Source organism: Propithecus coquereli, unplaced genomic scaffold (assembly GCF_000956105.1).
Source record: "Propithecus coquereli isolate 6110/MARCELLA unplaced genomic scaffold, Pcoq_1.0 Scaffold104, whole genome shotgun sequence".
Taxonomy (NCBI): domain Eukaryota; kingdom Metazoa; phylum Chordata; class Mammalia; order Primates; family Indriidae; genus Propithecus; species Propithecus coquereli.
In genome coordinates, this window is record NW_012134303.1 from 8,518,291 (window position 1) to 8,531,636 (window position 13,346).

At 37.4% G+C, this 13,346-nt stretch overlaps 2 protein-coding genes across 3 annotated transcripts in view; one reads left to right on the forward strand and one right to left on the reverse strand.

Moving 5' to 3' along the window:
- TRPC5 (transient receptor potential cation channel, subfamily C, member 5) overlaps positions 1–13,346 on the reverse strand; it is a 296,609-nt gene that overhangs the window by 119,665 nt on the left and 163,598 nt on the right. The window lies entirely within an intron of this gene.
- TRPC5OS (TRPC5 opposite strand) lies at positions 8,644–8,958 on the forward strand. The gene has a single exon (XM_012644461.1). The coding sequence runs from the start codon at positions 8,644–8,646 to the stop codon at positions 8,956–8,958; it is 315 nt and encodes a 104-aa protein (XP_012499915.1).

Consider the following 13,346-nt stretch of genomic DNA (forward strand, 5'->3'; position numbering starts at 1 on the left):
TCATGTTTGAAAGTGTTTTTAGGAAACTATGTGCCTGTCTAGGAAAATAACCAAGAGATATATTTTCAAAAATGGTTGTTTTTCTCCAGTGACTAAGTTGTTTTTCTCAAGGGTAAGTAAGAGTCTGTGATTTTCTTTGTAGCAGTGAACAAATTTGGAAGATGAAAGAAATTCAGTAGAATTTGGTTTAAGTTGACCATAAGGACATTTCCTACTCCCCCTTTTTTCAGTTTCTGTTTTGAATTTTTCATATATTTTTAAGAAAGGGCCATGTTTAGCTCCTTAGCTGCACAATTCTTTCCTTTCTTTCTTGATAAATTAAAGATGGTTCAAGGGGATTTTAAATGTCAGATCCTATAACAGGCAGATGCCTTATTGCACAGTCTTTTTTTTTTTTTATTTCAGGGTATTATGAGGGTACACACATTTTGGTTACACTTTATGTCTTTGCCTCACCCAAGCGAGGGTTAAAGGCATGCCCTTCCCCCCTACAATGTGTCCTTTAGTTGCGGGTCACACAGTCTTAAAGGCGAAGGTTTGTAGCTTTTAAAAAAGGAATTTAAAGGGTAAATATGGTTGCTTTGTTCATTGTATTCCTCCCAAGACACTCCTGTTATGTCAAAATTATAAAATTTGCCCTTTGGGGACAAGGTTCTCTTGATGTTTCCTCAGAAGGGGCAATGAGAAGTAACACAGGTTTGGAAGTGTTTTTTTTTTTTTTTTTTTAACTCTATATTGAATGTGCGTATCCAAATGGTACTGCAGCACTAAAGCAGGGAGCACCAGGAAAAAATTTTCTGTTTGTAAATAGGAAACTGGCATCCATTCTCACCAAAGGCACATTTTAATCTCTCCCACATAACTGCCTTTGTTCCCCTTGGATATGAACTAATTTACCTTGCCTGATGCAGAGAAGCTTATCAACAAGAAGCATAGACCCAGAGGATTTGGATTCCTTTGCTCCTTTTCTGTCCTACTGTTAGACACTTATTGCCAGTTTTCCAGTTAGGAGTATTGCAAAATAGCCAGGTAGGACTTTCAGCTAAAAGAAAAATGGTGGCTTTTGATTAGTTGTGCAGACAAAAATGTCATAAGAGAGAGATTAATAAAAATCTAATGGGGCTAAAGATCCTAGTTATCAGATTGATAGCATGGCCTCTGCCCCAGCTGTCTTTATGAGCTACTTGTAAGATGTGGGTTATCTCATCTTGGATCGATTAAAAACTGGCCATTAGGGTCTCTTGCCTTAGCACTGCCAGGACATAGAGAGCCGCACGGTCCTCAGGAACCCTTCCTTGCACATTCATATTTCATTCCATTTTCATTAGTTCTGATGACTGGCTTGCCTGAACCCTGGCAAGACTCTCATCACTGTCTTGCTGTCCTCATTAGTTTTATAGGAAGGAGATCCAAAATTTAAAAATAAAACAATTTTTGGAGGTATAGCATGCATACAGTGGAGTGTACAAATTTTAAGGGTGTAGCTCATACTTTTTGGTTCTTTTTACATATGTAATCATATCAAGATATAGAACATTCCTAGCATCCCAGAAGGCTTTTTCATATCCCTTCCTAGTCAATAATTACTACCCAGAGGTGACCACTCTGTTCACTTCTGTTCCATAGATCTGTTTGCCTGTTCTTGAATTTCATACAAATGGAATGATATGCTATCTACTTTGATACATCTGGTTTCTTTCAATATTCTTGTACATGTATTTTGGTGGATATTTGTCCTATTTACTTTTGGTTATATACATAAGAGTAGAATTGTAAGGTCACGTGATAGAGGTATGTTTAGCTTTAGTAGATACTGCCAAATAGTTTTCCAAAGCAGTTGTACTAGTTAACACTTTCACCAGCGATGTATGAGAGTTCCAGTTGTTCCATGTTCTTTTCAGTGCTTGGTATTGTTAGTCTTTTCAGTTTTAGCTCTTCTGGTGGGTTTTGCATATTTCATTGTGGTTTTAATCTGCATTTTATTTCCCTGATGAGTAATAGTGATGAACACCTATTCATGTGCTTGTAAGCCGTTTGGATATTCTCTTTGATGAAGTGCCAGTTCAATTCTTTTTTTAATATTTTTAAAAATTAGATTGTTTATCTTTTTCTTATCAATTTGTAGGAGTTTAAAAATGTATGTATATAGTGGATATAAGTCTTTTGTTAAATATATATCGTGAATATTTTCTCCCAGTCTGTGGTTGGTCTTTTCACACTCTTAAGGAATCTTTTAATAATAAATGGAAGGTCTTAATTTAACGAAACCCAATTTATTAATCTTTTCTTTCATGGTTTATGTTTTTTTGTGTGTCCTATAAGAAATCTTTGCCTACCTAAGATCATGAAGATTTTTCTCTTATGTTTGATCTAGAAGCTTTATTGTTTTGTCTTTCATATTTAGTCTTACAATTCATTTTAAATTATTATTATTATTTTGGTATCTGGTGTGAGGTAAAGGTCATGGTTTCATTGATTATTTGTCCTTGTGCAAGTTCCATGCTGTCTTAATTTCTGTAACTGTATAGCTAGCCTTGATATTTGATGATATATGTCTTCCAATTTTGTTCTTCTTCAAGATATTTAGCTATATTAAGCGCTTTATATATCCTTATAAATTTTATTTTACTTTTTGTTTTTTGAGGAAAAAGAACATGTAAGTTTATTTTACGTAACTGACCAAAAAATAAATTCAAGAAATAGTAAATAGAATTTAATAAGGTCTCATGCGCCCTGAAGGAGGTGGTGCCCGATTTGGAGGGGTAATCGCTATGTCCAAATAATCTCCTATTTGGAACTTCTGCAACTGCAGGGTCATGGAATCATCAGTCCCCTTTCTGCAAGACATGGTGCTGCCAATCTCCTTAACTCGATAGCCAGGTCTTTTAAGATCTGTAAAAACGATTGCGAAATTGAAGTGTGTGCCCTTCTTTCTAGCTTCTGGGTAGACTTGTTTTATTAAACTAGTCAGTTCTTTCAAGGTTGCATCCATCCAAATGTAGATTTGCAGCTCACTGGATGGTATGTTCCCGCGGGAGAACTTGTCCATTTGGTGGTGGAGGCCATTATTAGTGGTGAAGACCCGGAGCAACAATGGGCAGGTCTTCTCAGGTCGATTGGCTTCTCTGGCTCCTTCTTAATTTCTGCCTGGGTGACAGGCGATTCTTCCTCCTACGGGCCGCAAGACGCCTCCTTATACATTTTAGAATCACTTTGTCCAAATTGCCCTTTGGGTATGGTTTTGACCTTACTGACTCATTAGCCTTTCTTATGTCCTTCTAACTTCAAAATCTAGGTAGCCTTTTGAGGTGGAGAGCAGTAGCCTGTTTATGGCAGTCCCTCTTCGTCTAGTGGGAATTTGTCTCTGAAATCCCGGGAGACCGTGGGAGATTTCACTCTGCCTTTCCTGCCCAGGTGCCAGCATAGAACTCACCTAACTTCAGGTAAGAAAAACTAGCGTTGTATTTCAGACTTCTCAAGTTTCCAACCCATTAAGCTAGCCTCCTCGCAACTGCCAAAATTTATGCTGATTTCTCCTTTTCCTCAGTAGAATCCTTCATGCCTTAGGGCCAAGCCTTATCTTTAACCTGTACTCAGAATTAGCAAATGCCACAGAGAAGGAAAAAACCCTGTGATTGTCAGCTCCCTTAGGGAGGGCTGTTTGCTTTCTGAAATTTTAGTTCATCTTGTCTTTGTTTCCATAGCTTGCGGATATCTTTAAACCTATATGGTTTACAATTTGTCTTCTCTTTTGGGGGATGGGGGTTTCAGTTGTGGCAGAAGCGTTCACATCCTATTTGGAAACGGAAGTCCAGATATCATTTATTAGGCGAGCCTTGACTCCTTCATCCAGCTCAGCTCTATCACAGGTGAGTAGTTTATGAGTGTTTGGGCCAATTCAGGAGGTCAGTGAAAGGGTACATGATGGACACATCCCTCAACCTCCCAGCCACAGATGATGGGGATTCCTTGGGGACTGATCTGCCTTAGTCACATTCAACTTGAAATTCAGCCCATTCCTAGGGATAGCAAATGACATTACCATTATCAGTTCTGTTGCTGCTTAGGAGAATGAGATGTCAGCTCTGGCCCTGACTAAGGCAAATTTGCTCCTGTAGGCACCTGAATTTGTGCCCTCTGGCATAGGACTTTAGAAGTTAGACCTGGGCTGACTTGTAGCTTTCCATCTTTACTTACCATGTGATCATGGGCAAGTTACTTAATTTCTCTAATCCTCAATTTTTCCACCTATAACTTCATAGGGTTATTTTATTATGAGGATTAAATATACTACAGGTTAAGCCCCACATGGTGGCTCATGCCTATAATTCTAGCGAATCAGGAGGTGGGAGGATTGCTTGAGGCCAGGAGTTTGAGACCGGCCTGGGTGACATAGTGAGACCCTGTTCCTATATAAAATTAAAAAAAAAAAAAACCAAACTCACATGGTAGCATGCATCTGTAGTCCCAGCTCCTCAGGAGGCTGAAGTGGGAGGATAGCTTGAACCCAGGAGTTCGAGGCTGCAGTGAGCTATGATTGCACCACTGCACTCTAGCCTGGGTGACAGAGTGAGACCCCGTCTCTAAAAATAAACAAATAAACTACAGGTTCAGCATTCCTAATCTGAAAATATGAAATCTGAAATACTATAAAATCCAAAGCTTTTTGAGTGCTAACATGATACTTTTGCTTTCTAATGGTCATTGTACATAAACTTTATTTCATACACAAAATTATTGAAAATATTGTATAAAATTACCTTCAGGCTATGTATATGAGGAATCTATGAAACATAAATTAATTTTGTGTTTGATTTGGGTCTCATCCCCAAGATACCTCATTATGTATGGGCAAGTATTCCAAAATCTGAAAAAAATCCAAAACACTCTGATCCCAAACATTTCAGACCTTTGTAGCCCCTGTTATCCCCCTGCTTGGTTGAAGCTTGATAATATTTACTGAATAAATGAGCTAAAAGTTGTTCCTCCCTCCATCCGTCCCTTCTTTCCTTTATTCAAGGACATTTACTGATTACCTATTATGTGACAGGCACTCTTCTGTGCCTTGGGGATACAGCAGAAAACAAAACAGATGAATTTCTTAATCTCATGACATTTAGATTTTAGTCTACATGTATATGGGGGTTGGGCTGGAGACAGAAAAACAAATAAACAAGAAAATATGAGCTAATGATAGGTTCCATAATGCAAAAGTGCAGTGTATGGTTGATGGGAAAGGGTTGATTAGGGGCATTTTCCAGGTTGGGCAGTAGGAAATCTGAGGGGGTGATATTAAAATAGAGATCAGAATGACAAGAAGTCATTTTTCGCCCTGGGGGAAAGGGATCCCAGGCAGTGGAAACAGCTAATAAAAAGTTCTTTAAAGTGAGTTGGCGCTAGGCATAAACTATCTAAAATACCCATTTAGGAAAACTAAGGTGTCTGGGGTTCGTTGCTTTGGAAATTACCATACCTGGAATAAACTGATGCTCTACTCTTATTTTTTCTTAGTATTGCAGTACTTAGAAGTTTCTCAACACCCTCCCTGTCCTCTCCTCACCCTCCAAGATGCTTTGAAAATAGGAATTGTGGATTAGCTAACACGAGGGTCACAGAGTTAAGGCTAGGTCAGTAATTTTTTTCCCATCAAAAGTGACCACGCCATAGAAAAAAAAATCAGGGGCCACATAAAATAATAAGTAACTACATTTGTCTTATAAGAGAGAAAAATATGAAATGTTCTACCTCTCTGCTTTTTACATTTAGATTGTATAATGTACGATTCAATAAATACAATATCGCTTTGATGAATATAATTTATTTCTAAATTTTTCCCAATTTAGGGAAAGATATAGAAGAAAAGATGATGGAAAAGGATAGGGGAAGATGGAGATACAGAAAGAGTGAAATAGAATGAAACACATAGGTGAATAGATGGACGTATATTGACCAAGAGGAGGAATAAAAGAGTCCTATAGGGAGACAGAGAAGCTGAGAAAAAACTGTGTGAAAGGGAAGCCAGAATGTAAATAGGTTTTGTGTGAATATGTTCCTGGCACCCTCTTGTGCCTTTGGGCTATGGATAGCATACAGTAGTAGGTTATTGCTTCCTTTGAAAAATGTGATGATGCTCTCTAACAATATCTACTTATTTTATATATTTTTTAGAGACAAGGTTCTCACTCTGTCACCCAGGCTGGAGTTCAATGGCACATCATACATAGTTCACTGCAGCCTCCAATTTCTGGGCTGACGGATTCCTCCTGCCTCAGCCTCCTGAGTAGCTGGGACTATAGGCACATACCACCATACCCAGCTAATTAAAAAAAAAAATTTGTAGCAATGGGGTCTCCCTATGTTGCTCAGGCTGACCTCAAACTCCTGGCCTCTAGCGATCCTCCTGCCTTGGCCTCCCAAAGTGATGAGATTACAGGTGTGAGCCACCATGCCCAGCCTCTAACAATATTTAACACACATATTTCTTCTGTGTTTCCCTTCTGTTACGCTGATGTATGCTCTATATTAATGCTAAATTCCTTTCATTTATTTCTTTACATATTTCCTTTCACCAGACTGCTTTCTTTCAAATCAAAAAACACAGATTGTTTGAGTTAATAAAACAAACTGCTATGCCTCTAGTACCCATTCTCCTATTTTTTAGACGGAAAGTTGCCTCCAACCAAAATCATGCATTCTAGTCATCATGGTTGTGATTCTTATCATCAGGGCAAACCCCATGTCTACTGGCAGGATTTTGGACAAAAAAAATTGTAGTTGTCTAACAGGACTTATGCTAAGTGGAGACAGTATATAACTGAGTGGATCAAACCAGGCTGTGTGAAGACTAGGAAAGCTCCATGTGCAAGTCTCAGACCATCTGGCTGATGATTTGCTGTACTCCTGTAAACATCCATGGAGTATAGTCAGTTGTACAGTCTGTGGCTTGTTGGGCCCCCCTCTAGTCCAAACTTCTGGAAATTGGACAATAATAGACTTGATAGAATCCTAAAAGAGTGAAATGGATGGCTGCATCCTAAGACATTCCACTAGGAAAAGCCTGACTGAAGCTGCAGAAAGAAAATTAGCCCAACATACAGAATTAATAGCCTGAAATTTTATGGGTAGATATGCCCAAGAAAACAATTGGCCAAAGGTATATAGCTATGCTGATCATCCACAGACTGGAGATATATGCTCTTATAAATGGAAAATTACAGACTAGACTGTTACAGGAAAAACAATCTGGTGAAGGGAGATATGAAAAGAAATCGATGAAAGGAATTTAGCAATTCATGTAGAACATGTATCCGCTTATCAGAACAAAAAACAGAATAATCTATTTGAATGAGAGAGGAGACAACCTGGCTCCAAAAAACTACTATAGACTCTGCAGCCTTGGAGACTCTAAGCTTCAACTAAGCTACTTTGTCAGTTCAATTTAAGGTTGCAGAATGGGCACGTGAAACCTCAGGGCATATGAACATGAGTGTACTAGGTAAGCAGAGGAGAAAGGGTGAAAAAAAAACTATGAATCAAACAAACAAGTGAGTAATCAATATGAGATATGTCAAATTACTAAAAACTTCTTACACCCTCAACAAACTCATTTTAAGGGGCTTGGGGAGTGGTAAACCAGACCAAATGTGGCCAGTAGATCATATTGGGCCATCCCTAGATTTTTAAACAAAGAACATTGCCTTAGAGAAGTGTATACTTAGTACTCAGGAAGATGATTTGCAGAGCCCACTAGACATGCAGATGAAAATAGTATGACTGTGGCTTTAGATACAGCTGGAGGAACTAACTGCTAGATATGGAAGATGGGCAGTAATAGGAAATATCAAGGAATTAGTTTTATAACTGAACTTGTCCGAAGTTTGGCAAAATACAGAGAATGGGGGACTTTTATTTACCATACATTCCCTAGGCTACAGGGCAAATGGAAGCTTTAATGAATGGATTATTAAAAACACAGAAAGAATTTAGCAGCGCCAGATATAAATGGCAATGAGGCAAAGGTGCTAATAAAGACAGAGTTAATTGAAAGACCCTAAGTGAATGCATCCTTCCTCAAAAGAGATGTTCAAGAAATATAGACAAACTACCTATGTTCACTTTGCTCTCAAATCTCTTAAAAAGTGACAAAGACCATGAGAAATTCAAAAGAAAGAGAAGTAGTAGATCCTCATAACGCTATCAAAAAAGGAACAGCAATAGCTAGAAGATACCCTTTCAACCTATGGGAAATTCTTGATAGGGGTATCTTGTAGCCAGAACCTGTAGGATGGATAAAGACTCAAGGATACTAATCTTTATGTTTCTCTTTTCTATTATTAGATCTGCTTTGCTGTTTTCTCTTGGCTGTGACAATCTGTCTGGCGGTTATTATAACAGCAGTTCACTACCAGTACAAACAAGAGTACCATATAAATTTTGTGGGAGGTTCACCAACATCATCAAAAAGTTCTGTAGTACCACTGGCCTCATTCTGTACTTGATCACCATCATAATCATATCAACGTCCTCACTTCTCATCTAAACCAACCACAAAACCATTGTCAGCCCCATAGGTTTCATTGTTACTAAGAGTCCATTTACTACACCTTTTAGTAATATTTTATCTATTGAGAAAAGCATTGAAGCATGGAGCCTGTATCAGTCCCTGTACTAGTTGGTGGGATTACTGATTGTGTAGCCCAGTTAGTAAAAATAGCTGAAGAGCTTTTACAATTTATGGCACAAGATCAAGTTCCTTGTACAGAACAGATTGGAGCAGATGCATCTCCTCCTGAGGAAGCTCCACTACCAGACCTTGCTAATCTCTCAGACTTAGAATCAATACTTATGCCAATGGATGATGAAGACCTAATGTTTGATATAGATGAAGTTATGTTAGACATAGGTGATATACGTGAAGATGTACTCGCTGGCATAATTGATGACTTAAGAAGTGACTAAGACCCAGTTTGCCCCCACCAGCATGTAAGAACTGATCATTTCTCTGTTTCAATATATTCTGATTTTTCTGCATGTTAGTAATATGTGTTTTCTCCTAGTTCTGCACATTTTCATTAGTCATAAATTTTAGAACAAGTTTGACTTGATTTACTTCCAGCAAAGACTGATCTCTTTTCTTCTTTGTTTTTATTCAAAAAGCTCTGACTTTATGCGTGTAGTTGCCCGTTTATCTGTACTTGTTCTCCTGCTAGGATTACTGATGATAAGAACAAACTCCTCATCTAACAATGGAGTAAAGAATTGATGAACTCTATCACATCTTGGGACCCAATTTCACTGTTCCACAATGAATAGAAATGAAAAGGGGAGTATCTCTCAGAATAGTATTATAGTGAATATGTTGAGATACTTTTACTTGAAAAGATACAACTCCTTACTGTTCCTTTAAGAGAGAATGTGTCAAACAAAAGATGCTATAGCAAACCAAGGGAAGTAATTCTAAAAGAGCAGCATCTACTGCAGAAAGGTTTTCAGATGACTGTTACCAGGGAGAAACCTTTGAAAAAGCTGAGGCCAAGAGGTTCCTATGCAGCACCGTTCTCACAAATGCTGACCCACATTGCAACTACTTTGCACTATTACTCCCTAAGTGGAAATGGCACACTATACCAAATAACAAAAGAGAAGTACTAGAAGGGCTAGACAAAGCCCTACAAGGACTGTTCACCAATAACACAGAAGCCTAGAGATAATGATCCACGGTGGAAGTAGATAAAGTATATCTTTGTAGGTATAAATGAATTTAAAAAGAATAATTGATAGGCTTATTACAGTGAACCTGCTGCAACTTCAACCTAGAAATATTTACTATTGACAGATAAGAGCACTAATGGATTTAAACAAAATGTGGAATAGTATTTAGTCACAATAATTCTACATATACTAGAAGAGGAAAATGCAATAGTTGAAGGACCCCTACATCAAAGCAGAGAGGGACCAAATGAGTAGAAAATTCACTGATTGCACCAACTCTATGTTGTACATTACTCTAATTTCTATTTGGAAGAAAAGCTACCCTTCAGACAAGCCCATTGATGCTATTGTCTTCCTTCCTTGAGAATGACCTTTGCATCTCATGACATGGGCAACAACTAGGTAAAGACAGAAAGGTATAACACTGGACAATGTGGTATATGCAAATTGTGAAGAAATGATATGCAGAAGGAAATCCACGCTGGTGGAAACCAGACTATGCCAATTCATATTGAAGCCTAAAGCATATTATACTGAAAAGGATTAAAATGACATTTAATACAGATGACTTCATAGCTAACCAACATGACAGATGCTGTATCTAATACTAAGTGATAGCTGCATACACAGATAATTAGCTACTGTTAAAGATAAGTGGAGGCAATTATAGGCTATATAATCAGGTCCTATTTGGATGAGTAGTAGCAGGAAAAACAAATCAGTTTGGCCATTGAGTTTTAGGATACAGTGATTTAACAAATTTAATAACAAGACTGTTGTATCAGAAGAATCTACCATAGACCCTTTTGAAAATCAGAACTTATGGAGCTATTCAACATGTTAATATTAGAAAGTTCCATAATAGGCTGCTATATGGAAGGATTGATAAGAGTAGATGAGGATCCATTTTGTGAGACTACTCCAATTTGTGAGACTACTCTAGACCTTGAAACAAGATAAAGACTTAAACCAGCCTATAAAACAAGTAGTAGACACAAAATAAGACAGAGACACAAAGACACAAATAGGAAAAATAAAGATGATATCATAGAGCAACTACTGTGGATAATTACAAGCCACATGGGACAGCAGATTGAGGAACTTTGAGACTACAATAACTAGACAAACTGAACCTTACTTTCCCCATGTAGGGGAATCTAGATATTCAGTTATGTTCAAAATGGCAAAAAATTGATGCAGTCCATGGGACTATGCTGCATTAACCTAAATAGAGTAGTGGGAAAGCAAGAAGAAACAAGTTTATCCCTCCATTCAAATAGGAACAGTTTTACAAGGAAGATTAGTGATAGCAGATAAACAAGGAAACCTATACATTTAGTAAATATGAATAACAACAGAGAAACTGAATAAAAGTTAAAAGATATGATCTATGTTTTAATTAAAGGATTAGAAACAGCTAGGGAAGATACACACTCTTCACAGAGAATTTGAACTTCAGGAAATTGGGCTATAATTCTGTGTTAAGATAAAACTCAATGCATAAATACCTGAACAAGATCAGGATACATATTCAAGGAGAGACCACCAGTCTGTTACACATTCTATTTGGTGAGCAGTTTACGTGTAACAGACCTGGTGCTCCTGATAGATACTGAACGTGATAGATACTGAAGGGTAGCTATTCTTCCAAGTTGAACTCTGGAATATGGACTTTATAACAATACCAGAACAGATTTTAGTGTGAGCTTGTTAAAACTGTTAGTGTCTTGTGGGAGAACACAAGCAACCATACTAACTCCAGCAGGTCATCAAAATATATCAGGAGAAATTTGTGAGACTACTCTAGACCTTGAAACAAGATAAAGATTTAAACCAGCTTATAAAACAAGTAATAGTCAATACAATCCTTAGGCGTCAAAACAGGAACGTGCTACAACCTTATAATATTTGGAGCTTGCCGGCCTCTTGTTGACTTGAGTCACCTGGAAAGATTATACTATAATGGCACCTCAGGACTAGATAAGTTCTATTTCAATGTTTACTTTGATTGTGTGATTGTATGTATTTAAGGATTAAGATGTAACCCTATTGCAAGAAATGGATTGTTGTATTAAGTATTTTTGCTCTATGGAACAGAATTGTAAATAGTTAATAGTGGTAAGATATACATTTAGGAAATAAGAAAATACTTAGGAATAAGAGCTAGTAGGGGAGGTGTTTTCAGGAGAGAGAAGAAAATTAATTGTCAACAATTAAATGTAGCTGTTTATGGTGGAAAGCCATGGTATGAAGTTAGTTTTTAAACAGGTTTATGAACTAAGCCCCATTTTTGTTATATGCAAATTAGCCAATCCTAAGATGTTGATAGAAACAGCTGTTTGGCAATTGATATGTCATGTATCTAAAAGCTTGATTAGATGGAGAAATATTAACTAATTTAACCTGCTGATTGAAATCCTGAATCTCCTCCAGGAGAACAGAGAAGAGACAGTGGCTGGTCCTTTATTCAAACTAGCTCTTTTCTGGATCTTCTTGAGACCAATGTCAAAGCCATTTCTTATATGGCATGGAGGAATAGAGAGAGAGAGGTTCATCATTCTGAAAGGAGCTTAAAGATGTGAAAACCAAGGAAGATAGTCTGGTAGATGGCAGTGGATTAAGCAACACAAGTCTTCATCCCTATGTACTTTGACTAAAGTGTGTGGGCAATTGTGACTACATACTTGCATCTTTATGTATACTAGTTATTGCCAGTTATGATAATTGTTTATGATCCTTATTAGCTATTGGTCTAAATAAATTTATTGTTTTAAGAGATTTTAATAAATAAACTTTCATTCACAAACCAAAGTGGTCATCGTAAATTACCTGGTAGTGAATTTGAAGGCTACCAAACCAGCATAAAAGAATCCCATTCAACAGAAGGTAGCAGAGAGAGGATATTGTACCAGGAGTCTGAAGTTCTACTTCTGGCTTTGTCAGATGATCTTGAACAAATCTCTGAACAATCCTATCTCATTTGTAAAATGAGGGTTATAATAATTTTTCTGCTTACCTTCAGTGGTAACAAGGAACAAATTAAATACTACAGTTTTCAAAGCCTTTGGTATGATGTATCTGACATTGGGACAGAATATAAGAAATCAGGACTTTTTAGGAATATCTGAAAAATGTCTGTATGACAATACCTGGAATCTATTTGACATGTAAAGATTATCCAATAGTTTTGTACCTTTTTTTAAAAGAGATTAGAGATTCCTTATTCTACTTTATGTCCAAAGAGTTTGGAATCAGCTTTTGTTTAATTCTTTGGAGCTTTTTTTTTTTTTTTACCAAATTAAATTCTTCTGGGGAGTCTACTTGAGTTCTAGTAGGAATAATAATGAGGAAAAAACAATAGGAAAAAGCCCTTCAGGAAATAATGAATTATATCCCATTTAAGGCTAAGAGTTTGTTCCTGAGGGGGTTATGTATCTCTGAACATCATTAACCCATCATGATCCAATTTTTACAATTTTTTTTTTTTGAGACAGAGTCTCACTCTTTTGCCTGGGCTAGAGTGAGTGCCATGGCGTCGGCCTAGCTCACAGCAACCTCAAACTCCTGGGCTCAAGCGATCCTCCTGCCTCAGCCTCCCGAGTAGCTGGGACTACAGGCATGCGCCACCATGCCCG